Genomic DNA, 18,595 nt, shown 5'->3' with positions numbered 1-18,595 from the left:
AGGACACAGTACCTTACACTTATAATCACAGCACTTTGGGAGGCCATGGTGGGCAGATCACCTGAGGTTAGGAGTTCAAGACCAGCCGGGCCAACATGGTGGAAACCCTTCTCTACTAAAAATACAAAAATTAGTCCTACGTGGTGGTACGTGCTTGTAATCCCAATTACTCGGGAGCCTGAGGCAGGAGAATCACTTGAACCTGGGAGGTGGAGGTTGTAGTGAGCTGAGATCACACCACTGCATTCCAGCCTGGGCAATGGAGTGAGACACCATCTCAAAAACAAAAACAAAAAAAAAGTGTTTCAAATCAAAAGTTAATGAAATATGTCATCACCCACTTTCTAGTAAAATTATGGATCTCCCCTTTTCACTTGGTGTCCATTTGTGTATGAGGCCTAAATTTTGAAATGCGTAAACAAGGATCCACACTCAATGTTATCTCTTCATTCTGTTAAGTAGGGTTAATTATGTGGTGTCTTCTTATCTTCTCTTGGGGCACTGATGCAAAGCAAATGCTTTGAGTCAAAGATCATGAATGGGAAGCAATCCTTTGTAGTTCTCATAAAAATTAATGACCTTGTGGTATCATTACTTTTCCTAGCTACAATCCTACTGTTGATCATACATGTAGTTTATCAATTCTGTAGTTATGAAAAATTTTAAAGTATTTCCCAGCTCCTCAGTAGTTGAGGGCAGGAAGAACAGTGAGTATCATTTGCCCACTTTTCAGTGTGCTCGCCTTCTCTTACCTCTTATTGCATATTCTCCTTCATTTTTTTGAATACTGAAAAAGATGTCTCTAGGCAACTGATTTCATATGTGTATGGTTTTTTATGCATTTCTCTGTGGTCTTTAGATTATCTTATCCCATTCTGCCCTGGGTATGACCATTGCTAAAACATTTTATATTTGTTATATATAAAATATAATGAAACAAAATATGTAGAATATGCTGCAAAAGGATCTTAATAGTGTTGTCAGTATAATGTGTTTTATATTTTATTCATCCTATTTTTCATTATGTATACACATACATTATCAATTTTTTCATGAGTAATTGTGAATTAATATACCACGTTTTCTGGTTACCAGCTAAACATAAGACAATTGTATAAGTACGAATAATCTTACAAAGCTTGCTCTCACATAATTTTATGTTTTTTGTATCTTTTTATTGCAGCTCTTTACTATTGGAAGGTGTTGAACCACAGAGTACATGTGAATTAGAAGTGGATGCTGTAGCTGCTGATATCTTAAATCGTCTGGACATAGAAGGTTCATATACGATTATTCTTAATATATGTTTTTGTTTTTTAAAATTAATGATCGGCCGGGTATGGTGGCTCATGCCTGTAATCCCAGCAGTTTGGGAGGTTGAGGTGGGTGGATCACGAGGTCAGGAGATCGAGACCATCCTGGCCAACATGGGGACACTCTGCCTCTACTAAAATATAAAAAAAAAAATTAGCCGGGCGTGGTGGTGCATGCCTGTAGTCCTAGCTACTCAGGAGACTAAGGCAGGGGAATTGCTTGAACCCAGAAGGTGGAGGTTGCAGTGAGCCAAGATCACGCCACTGCACTCCAGCCTGGTGACAGAACAAGACTCCATCCTCCTACCCCGCCCCCCCCCAAAAAAAACAATGACCAAAGTAGAATAGAAAAAGTAGGAAAGAAAACATCACAAGAGAACTAAGATACTATAGAAAGAGGATACAATATGTTGTGAATATTGCTTCTATACTACTGATGAGATAGTAATTAATTTTGGTTTATGTTTTTATACAAATGAGTATATTTGAATAGATATACTAAAGTAAGTGTGACACTAAATTAAATTAGTCAATATAAAGCAATTTAATATACTCTGCCTTTTAATTTCTTAATTTTTAGATGATATATCAGCAAGGGGACTCTTAGGTCTGTTGACTATCATCAGATGTTTGGATTTTATTCACTTGCTGGGTTTTTGGTAACCACTAGGAAGAAAACTAAAAAAGGAGTAACATAGTAAGTGTAGGTTGGGATAATTTGTCCACTTTATTACACAAAATATGTGATTGGTTTTTTGAAAGGCAATATTTATTAAAGTTTAGATTTTTATAGGCAAGTACTTTTTACTTTGACCCTTGCAGTACTGAAGTATTATTGTGATTACAGCTCAAATTGGTGGAAACCCTGGTCTACAGGCCATATGGGAAGATGAAAAGCAACGGCGAAGAAACAGAAATGAAACTTCTCAAATTAGCCAACCTGAGTCACAAGGTATAAACCTAATAGTGCTCTGATTATTCTTTTAAACCAAGTATTTCAATGGAAATGGTCATTGAATTGTTCCTTTGACGTTAGAGTGTACTTTTCAAATGACCTTTATATTTTCTGTGTATTTTTCTTGTCATTGCTGTACAACCATTATTTATCTTTACAACTGTCTTTAAATTGTCACTTATCTCTCTTTTCATAAGAAGTTGACATTTTTACTGTTCTTTGTTTTTAGTGTACCTTGTCCTCTTGCCTCACTTTTTTGTTGTTTTCATTCTTTAGTGTATGTTCTAGCCTTCTGTATTTCTAAATAAGGTATAGAAAACTCACAGAAGATCATGAATCTCAACTTAGAAACACTGTTTAGTACATTAAGCTTTGAAAATGTAGCCATTGAAATGCTGCTGTCAGTTTATTTTCTGAGTACATCATATAAGCTCTCACTTTGTTCATTATGTTCAACTCTAAAGAAATAGTCATATTTATTATTAAATGCTGCCACATTCAAAAAGAATTTGAGGGGGTTCAAATAATACCATGGATACAACAAAATTTTAAAAATAAAGGAATAAAAGACATCACTCAAAAGGCAGATACATTATTTCAAAATACAGCAGTAAGCCTATATTGAAATTCAGTTAAACTTGTTATATCTTGGGCCCTAAAAATGTTTTGATAAACTCTGAGTGCCTTTTATACTTTAAAAAATAGAAATGTATTTCATAAGGGGAAAATTTCTAGTTTTAGGATATAATATAGGTAGAGAACAATTATTTCTGTTTTAGATTTACATTATAATTATAGAACTTAACTTGAACTGACTTTAAGTGCCTAATTTTATAACTTTAGTAACAACATTTTTCTTTTGTATGATTCTATAATAAACTACATTTAGGTTGTATTTTATGTATCTAGAGAAAGATAGGAAATTGCTACCATTTTTAAAGCTACTTTAGGAGAAGGGAAAATATTTTATTCATTTGCTCTCTACGTTTTTTTAATGTACTTTTAAAATTCAAAGATCACAGGTTTGTGCCAGCAACAGAAAGTGAAAAAAAATTTCAGAAGAGACTTCAGGAAATTCTCAAACAGAATGATTTCTCTGTGTAAGTGGTTATTTATTATAGATCTCAGAACTAATTTTATTCCTTTGTTATCTAGTCTGTTATAAAGGATATGTTTTAATTAAGCAGAACATTATCAGGATCTGTGGACTACAGTGATGGATCCCAGGAGTTCTCTGCTGAGTTAACGTTGCACTCTGAGGTTCTGTCTCCTGAAATGCTTCAGTGTACACCAGCCAATATGGTAGAAGTTCACAAAGACAAAGAGTCAAACAAAGGTAAGATTTTCTTTTCATGTATACAGAAACTACTAGAACAGATATCTAGCACTGAGATGTTAATATTTGATTGAATTTGCTAGGGGTTTTTTTTCCCTAAGAAATCAACATTGTGGATATAATAAAAATTTCTCCCATTCTGTCACCCTTTCTATATCTCTAAAGGTAAGCAGTATCCTGAAGTTAGTGCAAACGGTTACCATATGTAATTTTGTATTTTCTTACAATGTTTGCCCACCATATATACCATTGTTTTAAGTTTTAAATTTTACATAAATGATGTTCTGCTTAGCTTAGATGAAGCAACTTGCTTCTTTCACTCATATTTTTAAGCAACTTGAGGTTTAATTTACATAGCATAAAATTCACTCATTTTAAGTGTTTAATTCAGTGATTTATAGTAAATTTGCAAAATTGTGCAAACATCTCCACAATCCAATTTTAGAATGTTTCCATCAGCCCAGAGGATTCCTTGTATCTATTTGCAGTTATGCCTGTTTCCACCTCAAGCCCCAAGTAACCGCTAATATATATGGGCCTTTTCTATACTGCATACTGTATAAGTGAAACCATACAATATGTAGTGTTTTGTGTCTGCCTTGTTTTACTTAGCATAGTACTTTCAAGGTTTATACATATTGTAGTATCTATCAATATGTATGGAGAAATCACATTTTGTTAATCCATTTATCAGTTGATCAACATTTGAGTTGTTTTCACTTTTGGCTGGTAAGAATAGTCCTGCTGGCGGGGGCACGTGGCTCACGCCTATAATCCCAGCACTTTGGGAGGCCGAGGTGGGTGGATTACATAAGGTCAGAAGCTCGTGACCAGCCTGGCCAACATGGTGAAACTCCATCTCTACTAAAAATACAAATATGGGGAGGGGACTCAAGATGGCGCTGTGAGAACAACCCAGGATTGGAGCCCGCGTTGAATTCGCAAACAGTGAGTCAGTGCTGCATTTCCAGACTGATCTTTGTTGCCCACAGAACGGGGAAACTCCCAAGTATAAAAAGACACGGGACGCCAGGCAGTAGGTCTGCCTGGCGAAGCCGGCAGCCGGGGCGGCGGCGGCCGGCCCTACCCAGCAATCCCCACAGGGCGCGCTTGTCCGGGTGCCTTGTTGAACCGGCAACCTGAGACTTGAGAGGGCTGGACTTGAGACTGAACGAGACTTGCACAGTAGCCCAGTCCAGGGGATTGCAGGGACGGATCGTTTGGGATACCCAGTGGGACAAACAAAACCGCGATTTCAAACTATCCCAGGCAGACGGTCCGAGACGCTCTGTGGGGGAGGGGCGTCCACCACTACGGAGGCAACCTGCCCCAACTGATATACACGCCCACTGCTGAGGCAGCCAGCCGTTGCCGAGGCAACCCGCCCCAACTGAGATACACGCCCACTGCTGATGCAGCCAGCCGTTGCCGAGGCAACCCGTCCCTACTGAGATACACGCCCACTGCTGACGCAGCCTGCCGTTGCTGAGGCAACACGCTACAACGAAGAGACTCCGCCGCAGGGCGTGGCGGAGACCACAACTGAGCCGGCAGGAACAGCGCGAATCACACAACAGCAGGGCGGAGCCTTGGCAGCCAAACAGTGGCTAGTCTGCCTTCGAGCTGGGCAGGACACCTGATCGGACATCCAAAAATAAAGCCCAAACCCCTCAACACAGAGCATTTGAGAAAAAAAAAAGGGTTGTTTAATGAGCTGTGTTGCAGCAGAATCAAACATAGCAGCCTAACAGCCCTGAATGAACAACAGAGTGCACAGCTCAGCAATTAAACCCCTATAAAGTACAAACTGTCTCCTCAAGCAGCTCCCTGACCCCTCTATATCCAAAAGACTGTCATTAGGCAGGCATCATCCTGGGACAAAGAGAGCAGAAAAAGAAACTGGTAGCATCCCTTGCTGTGCCACGGCTACTAGAGGTGCACCCCAGACAAGCAGGGTCTGGAGCGGACCTCAACAGTCGTACAGCGAAGGGGCTAGACTGGTAGAAGGAAAACCAAGCAACAGAAATACTTCATCATCAACATTCTGGGTGTCCACTCAGAGACCCAAACGAAAAGTCAGCAACTACGCAGACGACCAGCGGACAAATCCACAAAGATGGGAAGAAACCAGCGCAAAAAGGAGGAAAACACCCGAAACCAGAACACATCGCCTCCTAGAAAGGACCAAAACTCCTCACCAGCAAGGGAACAAAGCTGGACGGAGAATGACTGTGACGAAATGACGGAATTAGACTTCAGAAGATGGATAATGAGAAACTTTTGTGAGCTAAAAGATCATGTATTAAATCAATGCAAAGAAACTAAGAACCTTGAAAAAAGATTTGAAAAAAGATTCGAGGAAATGATAACAAGAATGGATACCTTAGAGAGGAATATGAATGAATTAAAGGAGCTGAAAAACACAATACGAGAACTTCGCGAAGCAAACGCAAGTTTCAATAGCCGAATTGACCAAGCAGAAGAAAGAATATCTGAAGTCGAAGACCAACTCAATGAAATAAAACGAGAAACCAAGATCAGAGAAAAAAGCGCAAAAAGGAATGAACAAAGTCTCCAAGAAATGTGGGAATATGTGAAAAGACCTAACCTACGTTTGATAGGTGTACCAGAAGGGGACGAAGAGAATGAATCCCAGCTGGAAAATACTCTTCAGGACATCATCCAGGAAAATTTCCCCCACCTAGGAAGACAAGCCAACACTCAATTGCAGGAAATACAGAGAACACCACAAAGATATTCCGCAAGAAGAGCAACCCCAAGGCACATAATCGTCAGATTCAACAGGGTTGAAATAAAGGAGAGAATACTAAGGGCAGCCAGAGAGAAAGGTCGGGTCACCCACAAAGGGAAGCCCATCAGACTCACAGCAGATCTCTCGGCAGAAACACTACAAGCCAGAAGAGAGTGGGGGCCAATATTCAACATTCTTAAAGAAAAGAACGTTCAACCCAGAATTTCATATCCAGCCAAACTGAGCTTCAGAAGTGAAGGAAGAATAAAATCCTTTGCGAACAAGCAAGTACTCAGAGATTTTGTCACCACCAGGCCTGCTTTACAAGAGCTCCTAAAAGAGGCACTACACATAGAAAGGATCAATAAGTACCAGCCATTCCAAAATCGCACTGAATGCTAAAGAGCTTCAACATAATGAAGAATCTACAACAACTAACAGGCAAAACAGCCACTTAGCATCAAAATGGCAGTATCAAATTCACACATAACAATATTAACCCTAAATGTAAATGGACTAAATGCACCAATCAAAAGACACAGACTGGAAAATTGGATAAAAATCCAAAACCCATCAGTGTGCTGTATCCAGGAAACCCATCTCACATGCAAGGATACACAAAGGCTCAAAATAAAGGGATGGAGGAAGATTTACCAAGCTAATGGAAAGCAAAAAAAAGCAGGAGTTACAATTCTCATCTCTGATAAAATAGACTTTAAAGCAACAAAGATCAAAAGAGACAAAGAAGGCCATTACATAATGGTAAAAGGATCGATACAACAAGAAGAGCTAACGATCCTAAACATATATGGACCCAACACAGGAGCACCCAGATACATAAGGCAAGTTCTTAATGACTTACAGAAGGACTTATACTCCCACACAATAATAGTGGGAGACTTTAACACTCCACTGTCAATACTAGACAGATCAACCAGACAGAAAATCAACAAGGATACCCAGGGCTTGAACTCAGACCTGGAGCAAGCAAACCTGGTGGACATTTACAGAACTCTCCACCCCAAATCCACAGAATACACATTCTTCTCAGCACCACATCACACCTACTCTAAAATTGACCACATAATTGGAAGTAAAGCACTGCTCAACAAATGCAAAACAACTGAAATCATAACAAACAGCCTCTCAGACCATAGTGCAATCAAGTTAGAACTCAGAATTCAGAAACCGACCCAGAACCGCACAGCTTCATGGAAACTGAACAACTGGCTCTTGAATGTTGACTGGGTAAACAACGAAATGAAGGCAGAAATAAAGAAGTTCTTCGAAACCAATGAGAACGAAGACACAACGTGCCAGAACCTCTGGGACACATTTAAAGCAGTCTCTAGAGGAAAGTATATAGCAATAAGTGCCCATATGAGGAGAATGGAGAGATCCAAAATTGACACCCTATCGTCAAAATTGAAAGAGCTAGAGGAGCAAGATCAAAAAAACTCAAAACCCAGCAGAAGACAAGAAATTACTAAGATCAGAGCTGAGCTGAAGGAGATTGAGACACGAAAAACCCTTCAAAAAATCAATAAATCCAAGAGCTGGTTTTTTGAAAAGATCAACAAAATAGACAGACCACTAGCCAGATTGATTAAAAAGAAAAGAGAGAACAACCAAATAGATGCAATAAAAAATGATAAAGGGGAAATCACCACAGATTCCACAGAAATTCAAACCATCATCAGAGAATATTACAAACAACTCTATGCACATAAACTAGTAAACCTGGAAGAAATGGATAAATTCCTGGACTCCTGTGTCCTCCCAAGCCTAAACCAGGAGGAAGCTGAAACTATGAATAGACCAATAACAAGGTCTGAAGTTGAGGCAGCAATTAAGAGCCTACCTCACAAAAAAAGCGCAGGTCCAGATGGGTTCACAGCCGAATTCTACCAGACACACAAGGAGGAGCTGGTACCATTCCTTCTAAAACTATTTCAAACAATCCAAAAAGAGGGAATCCTTCCCAAATCATTTTATGAGACCAACATCATCCTGATACCAAAACCCGGCAGAGACCCAACGAGAAAAGAAAACTTCAGGCCAATATCCATGATGAACATAGATGCAAAAATCTTCAATAAAATATTGGCAAGCCGATTGCAACAGCAAATCAAAAAACTTATTCATCATGATCAAGTAGGATTCATCCCAGGGATGCAAGGCTGGTTCAACATACGCAAGTCTATCAACGTAATTCACCACATAAACAGAACCAAAAACAAAAACCACATGATTATCTCAATTGACGCAGAGAAGGCATTTGACAAAATTCAACAGCCCTTTATGCTAAAAACCCTCAATAAACTCGGTATCGATGGAACGTATCTCAAAGTAATAAAAGCTATTTATGACAAACCAACAGCCAATATCATACTGAATGGGCAAAAACTGGAAGCATTCACTTTGAAATCTGGTACTAGACAAGGATGCCCTCTCTCACCACTCCTATTCAATATAGTACTGGAAGTTCTAGCCAGAGCAATCAGGCAAGAAAAAGAAATAAAGGGTATTCAAATAGGAAAGGTGGAAGCCAAATTGTCTCTATTTGCAGACGACATGATAGTATACCTAGAAGACCCCATCGCCTCAGCCCAAAAACTCCTGAAACTGATAAACAACTTCAGCAAAGTCTCAGGATATAAAATCAATGTGCAAAAATCACAAGCATTCGTCTACACCAATAACAGACTTAAAGCCAAATCAAGAGCGAACTGCCATTCGCAATTGCTACAAAAAGAATAAAATACCTTGGAATACAACTCACAAGGAACGTAAGGGACCTCTTCAAGGAGAACTACAAACCACTGCTCAACGAAATCAGAGAGGACACAAACAGATGGAGAAACATTCCATGTTCATGGTTAGGAAGAATTAATATCGTGAAAATGGCTATACTGCCCAAAGTAATTTACAGAATCAACGCTATCCCCATCAAGCTACCATTGACTTTCTTCACAGAACTGGAAAAAACCACCATGAACTTCATATGGAACCAAAAGAGAGCCCGCATAGCCAAGTCAATTCTAAGCAAAAAGAACACAGCGGGGGGCATCACACTACCGGATTTCAAACTATACTACAAGGCTACAGTAATCAAAACAGCATGGTACTGGTACCAAAACAGAGATATAGACCAATGGAACAAAACAGAGGCACCGGAGGCAACACAACATACATACAACTATACAATCTTTGATAAACCTGACAAAAACAAGCAATGGGGCAAGGATTCCATGTTTAACAAATGGTGTTGGGAAAACTGGCTAGCCATGTGCAGAAAGCAGAAACTGGACCCCTTCCTGACACCTTACACTAAAATTAACTCCAGATGGATTAAAGACTTAAACATAAGACCTGGCACCATAAAAACCCTAGAAGGAAATCTAGGCAAAACTATTCAGGACATAGGAGTAGGCAAGGACTTCATGAACAAAACACCAAGAGCATTGGCAACAAAAGCCAAAATAGACAAATGGGACCTAATGAAACTCCACAGCTTCTGCACGGCAAAAGAAACAGTCACTAGAGTGGATCGGCAACCAACAGAATGGGAAAAAATTTTCGCAGTCTACCCATCTGACAAAGGGCTGATATCCAGAATTTACAAACAACTCAAGCAGATTTACAGGAAAAAAACAAACAAGCCCATTCAAAAGTGGGCAAAGGATATGAACAGATACTTTACGAAAGAAGACATATATGAGGCCAACAATCATATGAAAAAATGCTCATCGTCACTGGTCATCAGAGAGATGCAAATCAAAACCACATTGAGATACCATCTCACGCCAGTTAGAATGGCGATCATTAAAAAATCTGGAGACAACAGATGCTGGAGAGGATGTGGAGAAAAAGGAACACTTTTACACTGTTGGTGGGAGTGTAAATTAGTTCAACCATTGTGGAAGACAGTGTGGCGATTCCTCAAGGCCTTAGAAATAGAAATTCCATTTGACCCAGCAATCCCATTACTGGGTATATATCCAAAAGACTATAAATCGTTCTACTATAAGGACACATGTACACGAATGTTCATTGCAGCACTGTTTACAATAGCAAAGACCTGGAATCAACCCAAATGCCCATTGATAATAGACTGGATTGGAAAAATGTGGCACATATACACCATGGAATATTATGCAGCAATCAGAAATGATGAGTTCGTGTCGTTTGTAGGGACATGGATGAATCTGGAGAACATCATCCTCAGCAAACTGACACAAGAACAGAAAATGAAACACCGCATATTCTCACTCATAGGTGGGTGATGAAAAATGAGAACACATGGACACAGAAAGGGGAGTACTAAACACTGGGGTCTATTGGGGGGAAAAGGGGAGGGCCAGTGGGAGGGGGAGGTGGGGAGGGATAGCCTGGGGAGAAATGTCAAATGTGGGTGAAGGGGAGAAGAAAAGCAAAGCACACTGCCATGTGTGTACCTACGCAAGTGTCTCACATGCTCTGCTCATGTACCCCAAAACCTATAATCAAATAAAAATTAAAAAAAAAAAAAAAAAAAAAAAAAAATACAAATATTAGCCAGGCGTGATGGCACACACCTGTAATGGCTACTCAGGAGGCTGAGGCCAGAGAATCGCGTGAACTTGGGAGGTGGAGGTTGCAGTGAGCCAAGATTGTGCCAACTGCACTCCAGCCTGAATGACAGAGCAAAACTCCATCTCAAAAATAAAAAAAAGAAGAAGAAGAATAGTGCTGCTATAAGATTTTAGGATAAATATTATAAAAAGTTATAAAATGATATAAATAGTAACAAACAAAACAGTGTAAGAATAAACTTCACTGAAAGATTACCTTTGCCAAGCAAATGAGGGCAAGTGGTAAATTTGTGTTTAATTTTTAGATAAACTTCCAAGCTGGTTTTTTTTTTGTGTGTGTGACAGAGTTTCGCTCTTGTTACCCAGGCTGGAGTGCAATGGCGCGATCTCGACTCACCGCAACCTCCACCTCCTGGGTTCAGGCAATTCTCCTGCCTCAGCCTCCTGAGTAGCTGGGATTACAGGCACGCGCCACCATGCCCAGCTAATTTTTTGTATTTTTAGTAGAGACGGGGTTTCACCATGTTGACCAGGATGGTCTCGATCTCTTGACCTCGTGATCCACCTGCCTCGGCCTTCCAAAGTGCTGGGATTACAGGCATGAGCCACCGTGCCTGGCCCCAAGCTGGTTTTAAAGTGACAGCAATATTTTACTTTTCCACCAGCGTGGAATGTTTCTGTGGCTCCTCATCCTAACATTTATTATTGTCTGTGTTTTTTAATATAGCCATCTTAGTGTGTGACATAGAATCTTACTGTGGCTTTAATTTTCATTATCCTCATTATTAATGATGTTCAGCATCTTTTATGTCAACATTGTAACTTTCAAATTTATCCTTTTTCATTCATTTTAGCTGCTGATTACTGTTACATTTTGAAACTAAACAACAGTGTTATCTATTTCTCTACAAGTTTTAGATGGTCTTTACTTTTGCACTTAGTGCTCTATCTGTCTCCCTATGGCTATGTGCTGGAGTTTCTTTACCAAACACATGTAGAAGAGTGATTGCTAAACGTTAGGATATGTACATTGTACTTTACCTAATACCGTCTGTTCTAACAGTTTTTTTTGTAATGCAATTAGCTTATATGTCATTGGTAAACAAGGCAATAATAAAAGTTTGATGAACACTTAGATTGCTTCCAAATCTTGGCTATTGTGAATAGGACTGTAATAAACATGGGAGTGCAGATATCTCTTCAACTTGACATACCAATTTCATTTCCTTTGGATAAATGTTGAGTAGAAGGATTGCTGGATTATATGGCAGTTCTATCTTTAGTTTATTAAGGAACCTCCCTACTGTTCTTTATAGTGATGGTACTAATTTACGTTTCTACCAACAGTGTACAAGAGTTCCCTTTCCTCCACATCATTGCCAGCATTCATTATTGCCTGTCTTTTAGATAAAAGCCACTTTTACTGGGGTGAGATGATTTCTCACTGTTACTTTGATTTGCATTTCTCTGATGATCAGTGATGTTGAGTACGTTTTCACCTGTTTGCCATTTGTGTTTCTTCTTTTGAGAAATGTCTGTTCAGATCTTTTGCCCATTTTTAAATCAGGTTATTAGATTTTTTACTATTGAGTTATATATATTCTGGTTATTAATTCCTTGTCAGATGGATAGTTCACAGATATTTTCTCCCATTCTTTGGATTGTCTCTTTACTTTGTTGATAATTTCCTTTGCTGGGCAGAAGCTTTGTATGATAACTTAATGTTATCCCATTTGTCTGTTTTTGCTTTGATTGCCTGTGCTTTGGGGATATTTAACAAAAAATCCTTGCTTAGACCAATGTTCTAGGGAGTTTCCCCAATGTTTTCTTTTAGTAGTTTCATAGTTTGAGGTCTTAGATTGAAGTCTTTAATTCATTTTGATTTGATTTCTGTATATGGTGAGAGTTCAGGGTCTAGTTCATTCTTCTGCATATGGATAGCCAATGTTTTCTCAGCACCATTTATTGAAGAGATCATTCTTTCCTTCAAGGTTTGTTCTCGGCACCTTCATCGAAAACCAGTTCACTGTAGTTATGGATTTATTTCAGAGTTCTCTATTCCATTGGTTTGTGCCAGTATCATGCTGTTTTGGTTATTGTAGCTCTGTAGTATAACTTGAAGTCAAGTAATGTGACCTTCAGTTTTGTTCTTTTTGCTCAGGATGGCTTTGGCTATTCAGGGTCTTTTGTGGTTCCATATAAGGTTTAGGATTAATTGTTTCTATTTCTGTGAAGAATGTCATTGGTATTTTGATGCCAATAGGATTGCATTGAATCTGTAGATTGCTCTGCGTGGGTGTGGACGGACATTTTATCCTTATTGATTCTTGCAATCCATGAACATGGACTGTCTTTTTGATTTTTTGGTGTCCTCTTCAATTTCTTGCGTCAAGTTTTATAGTTTTCACTATAGGGATGGTTCACTTCTTTGGTTAAGTTTATTCCTAGGTATCTTATTTGTAGCTATTATAAATGGGATTACTTTCTTGATTTCTTGTTCATACCGTTCACTGTTGGCATATGGAAATGCTACTGATTTTTGTATGTTGATTTTGTATCCTGCGGCTTCGCTGAATTTGTTTTTTGGTGGAATCTTTAGGTTTTTTCCAAATATAAAATTATATCATTGGCAGATAAGGATAATTTGACTTTTTCCTTTCCAATTTGGATGCCCTTCATTCCTTTCTTTTGTCTGATTACTGTAGTTAGGACTTCCAGTACCAAGTTGAATAGCAGTGATGAAAGTGGGCATCCTTGTCTTGTTCCAATTCTTAAAGAATGGGCTTTCAATTTTTCCCAGTACTGTAAATGTACTGGGTCACAACTGAAGTCAGCATTACCCTGGGTTTCACCCAAGGACTGCAGGAAGTAGTGCCTGAGTGTAACTTGTGTACACTCAAAGCCCAAGGGCTCTTTACTGAGCAAGTGATGAATCCTGCCAGGTCTGAGTCCCGAATCTTTCTCTTCAAGGGAGCAGGTTCCCTGCTGGCTCAGGGAGTGTTTAGAGATGTCATCCAGGAGTTAGGGCCTGGAATATATGTATCATGACTCTACCTGGTATCCTGTTTTACTGTGGCTGAGCTGGTATCCAGGTTGCAAGATAAAGTCCTCTTTACTCTTCCCTCTCCTTTTTCTCTTGCAGAACAAAGGAGTCTTCTGCAGCTGTAAGTTGTGCTGCCTGGGACTGTGTAGGGGGTGACACAAGTAATTCCTTGGCTGCACCAGTTACTCTCTCAGCAGGTTGTATGTACCCCAAGTCCACTGGCTCCAAGCCCAGCGCAGCACTGGGACTTGTCTAAGAATTGCAGTCCTTGTGGATTAGACTGCTTTTCAAGTTTATTTAGGACCCCAAATTGCTTTAGCCCATGGTAGTGAGGCTGGCTGGAACTCAGGTTCTGGACCATTGGAATGGTCAATTTCCCTCTGGCTGGGGCTGGTCAAATGCTCTCTTTATGGGTGCTGGCTAAATTCTGCTCCATGTTGTTCCACTGTGACAGGGTAGCACTGAGTTCCAATGCAAAACAAAGTACCACATTCACTGTGTTCTGTTTCCTTCAAGCACACAGATTTCTCTCTCCATGCCATAAGGCCACTGCCTGAGGAGCTGCGGGGAGGTGCTATTAGCAATTCATGACTGTCCTTTCTACCTTCTTCACTGCCTCTTTACTTGATAGGTTATTAAAACCAAGTACTATGATCGTTTTCCTGACTTTTTATTCTGATGAAGGTGCTTTCTTGTGTGGATAGTTTAATTTGGTGTTCCTGCAGGGGGCGACAATTCCTGGAGGGTTCTATATGGCCATCTTGCTATACTCAAATCACATTTGTTTTTTTAAATATTAAATGTCTAATTGTATCCAGACAGCTAGCTTGTTATACCAGCACATTTTTCACATAGGGTTTTTTCCCCACACTGAATTCCCGCATGTCTTTCATGTTCCCTGTGTTAATATCGTACAGTTTTGATTACTGTTGCTGTAGAAGATCTTGTCAGGGCAGATCTTACTCAACTTCATAATTGTCTTGTCTGTTCTTAATCCTTTGAAAAAGCTCTCCCATGTTAATTTTAGATTGTTATGTTTCTGTGAAGAACCCCCTTGGGATATTATTAGGAATTCAACAAATTTATAGACTAGTTTAAGAACATATGTCTTTCTACATACATATATGTATATATGTCTTTCTATATCACATTGTCTCATCTGCAGCATATTTCTCATTTTACTTGGTCTTCTTTTATGTCCTTCAATAACATTTTATCTTTTTTGGAAAATCGTTATGTCTTTTGTTGTATATATTCCAGGTGCCTTATAATTGTTGCAGTTGTGTAAGGTTTAGCTTTCAAAAATTACATCTTCTAATTGCTTGCATTTAGGAACTTCTCTGACCTTTATTTATCCATCTTGTATCCAGCAAGTTTTGATTTTTTTTTTGTAACCACCAGCATTTGAAACACCTATAGCAATTTTTATTAGTGCTGATAATTTAGAGGTATTTTCCCTTGGATTTTCAATGTATATATAGAGTTATCATGTATAAATGACTATTACTTTTTTCCACATTAATTTTTTTCCATGTCTTAGTGCACTGCCTAAGAATTCTCAGAATTCTCCCTTTTTAAGAATTTTCATAGATTGAAATAGTTTATTTATTCAAGATTTGGTATATCTCACCTGTAAAACCATTGTAGAGTCTGGTTTTTTGGGTGGATTTTGTATGATAGAGGGTGAGAGGTAAGAGGGTGGATTTAAACCACTGGTTTAATTTCCATAATTGATATAGGTCTAAGAAGACTTTCAATTTTTTTTTTTTGAGTCAGATTTTTACGTCTCTTTCTTTTCTAAGAAATTATCCATTTAATCTGATTTTTCCATGTTTTTGGTATAAAGTTGTTCACAGCATTATTCTAATACCTTTGGCATACCCACTTTTATTCCTAATACACTTTACTCATACCTTCTCTGTAATTTTTTATCATCCCTGCCAAGATTGTCTATTTTATTATTAGTTTTAAAGAGCTAAGTTGATTTTATTGATCTCTCAATTTTTGTTTCAAAATAAGCTATTTTTCAGTTTTTTGATCATTTGTTATGGTAAAGTCCTCAACCCAGCTATGTCCTAGTATGTATTACCTCAAAAGTGTTTCTTTCTGAAGTGTTTAACTCTTTTAAAAGCTAGAAACCCTTAAAGTATGATTAAGTACCCAAAGCAGGAAAACAACTGTTTCCCAGTTAGCTGTCGTGTAACTGCCTGTCATTTTTTGGTGTGTAGTCTTTTTATTCCCCTACTACTGTGTTTTTTAAATTCTCTCTCTCTCTCTCGCTGGCTCTCTCTCTCTCTCTCTCTCTCTCTCTCGCTGGCTCTCTCTCTCTCTCTCTCCCCCCCCCCCCCGTCTCCCCCTCCATGGCTGGGTTATAATATGGGATTCATTTTATCTTGTTCTTAAAATTATGTAATCTCTCTGAGAATTAGACCCTCTGTAAAACGCAGATGTTGAAAGACTGATATTTTTTGACATCTTGAAAATATAATGAATGTGACATATAATGAATTGAAAGCTTTCTGAGAAATATATAATTAATGTAAAAATGAACTTTTAAATTACTTAACCATTTCTTTGTATTTTTATAGCACTTAAAAATATTTCTGCTCAGTTCTGACAATGAAATGGGAAACCACAACTACAGTTCACAAACAGGCATGAAAAACCAACACATACCCAATTAAGAATTAACCAAACTTTTCCCTTTTTATGCATTCGAGGGTCCAATACACAAATGTCAAATATGAGCACTATCAAGTTTTTTTCTTAGAAGAGTTGAAAAACATTTATATTAAATTTGTTGTTTTTGAATCATAGAGAATAAAGAATTTTAGTATTCAAATAAGACAGTTTATCTTTTCTTTTCACATTATGTATTTTAATATGCAATGATTTTTATCAGTGATAGAGCTACACACATTAGGTAGGATTATAAATATTTGGTGATTTATAGATTCAGTGTTTTGATGAATGCATGTGACTGGCTAAATATTTCTGTGGTTTTTTATTATTATGTTTTTATTTGGCATGCATCATTAACATTTTGAAATTTAAAATAGGTTTATATGGTAATGCTTCCAAATTTACACGAAATTCTAAATGATAAATTTTAGATTTAGGCTCTTGCTTTAACTTTTTTTATTCTTTGTTAAATTAAGGTCACACTAGACACAAACTGGAAGAAGCTCTTATTAATGAAGAAGCAATTTTGAACCTCATGGAAAATAGTCAGACTTTTCAGCCTTTGACCCAGAGACTGAGTGACTCACCTGTTTTCCGTAAGTAACAGTGCTACCATAAATATTCAGTATTATAATTCAGAGAAAATGTGTTGTGAAGAGGTGTTTTTTCATTGACTTGAAGAGGTAAATGTTGCATGTTCAATAAACACTCTACTGAATATGAAAATGAAACCTTGCATTAAATCAAATAGCTTATAGTTTTAAAAAAATCTGTGAAAGAATAATTTTTGTAACTTTACTTTGATTTGGAGGAAACCGTATTACTTTAGAAGGAAAATGCATGTATTTTGAATTAACATTTTGCAAAGTTCAGTACATTACCAAAACACCATAAGTGGCTCTTTCTTGGTAATCACAAATTTCACTGGAAGAGACACAGGTGGCTAGAGCCACAGTCTTGACCTCCTCATCTTGTGGGCCAGAGCCGCGCTCAACCAGCCCTTCATTGCCTCCCCCTGAGTGGCAGCTCAGACTTCCTGCAGCCACTGCCAGCCTTCCCTGGCAAGGCCTCCGTACTAGGGGCCGACAGTGCTAGCTGTCCCCACAGCCAAGACCCTGTGTAGTCCCAGGCAGCCATGGCTGGAGCACACAACATGTTTTTGTTCACTGTAGGAAGAACCACAAGCAAGAGGAAGAGGATGATGATTGTCCACTAAAAAAAGGCTAACCGAAGCAGAGCCCTATGCTGGTTCTAATGACTAGATTATTTTTGCACATCAAGATGGAGAGGGTCATGTAGTAGATCTCTGCACTAGTGGCCTTTTTGTACCTGCAATGTAAGATGTTATATGTGAAAAAATGGATCAGATGACAGGAGAACAACTATGAAATTGCCAGAAGGAAGCTTTAGATTAAAAGGACAGGATAATTGACTAAGATGAAGAAGTTGAAGCTGACAGAAATGTTAACCATCTCCCCAGTCTTGCCCTTTCTGATATCATGAAAACAGATTCAAAGAATAATTTGATGAGCTGTTAACAAATAAAATAATTGAGTCCATGAGCTGTTCTTCCATGTAGCTTTTTCTTTGGAAACCTTCCCCTGAACTTTCCAATAAGCCAAAGCCATCCTCTAATGCTAAAAAAACTGCACAGGAGGGAGCCAGACTAAGTGTGCAGCTACTGGCACTGCCTTCCCTTGAAAAACTGAGCTGTTCTTGGAACATCAGCAAACAGGGATATCTCTTTTAATAATTTAGGCTGAGCCTGGTGGCTCACAACTGTAATCCCAGCACTTTGGGAGGCCGAGGCAGGTGAATCACTTGAGTCAGCAGTTTGAGACCATCCTGGCCAACATGGAAAAACCCCCATCTCTAATAAAAATACAAAAATTAGCTGGACATGGTGGTGCATGCCTATAATCCCAGCTACTTGGGAGGCT

General features: G+C 38.6%; 1 protein-coding gene across 7 annotated transcripts in view; it reads left to right on the top strand.

Moving 5' to 3' along the window:
• REV3L (REV3 like, DNA directed polymerase zeta catalytic subunit) overlaps positions 1-18,595 on the top strand; it is a 202,051-nt gene that overhangs the window by 99,286 nt on the left and 84,170 nt on the right. For 5 of the 7 annotated variants that reach the window (XR_013534485.1, XR_013534486.1, XR_004742016.3 and 2 more), the window contains 5 exons: positions 1,184-1,278; positions 2,161-2,265; positions 3,284-3,368; positions 3,453-3,604; positions 17,132-17,251. Coding sequence is in view for 4 of the 7 variants with exons in the window: in XM_035296530.3 (XP_035152421.2) it covers positions 1,184-1,278; positions 2,161-2,265; positions 3,284-3,368; positions 3,453-3,604; positions 17,132-17,251 (557 nt within the window). In the remaining 3 variants the exon portion in view is untranslated. The remainder of the gene's footprint in view (positions 1-1,183; positions 1,279-2,160; positions 2,266-3,283; positions 3,369-3,452; positions 3,605-17,131; positions 17,252-18,595) is intronic. The other 2 variants (XM_035296532.3, XM_078369962.1) reach the window with 1 other exon arrangement.

This window comes from Callithrix jacchus, chromosome 4 (genome assembly GCF_049354715.1).
Source record: "Callithrix jacchus isolate 240 chromosome 4, calJac240_pri, whole genome shotgun sequence".
NCBI lineage: Eukaryota > Metazoa > Chordata > Mammalia > Primates > Cebidae > Callithrix > Callithrix jacchus.
The sequence above is the reverse complement of the archived record's forward strand: the minus strand, read 5'-3'. Positions and strand labels throughout refer to the sequence as shown.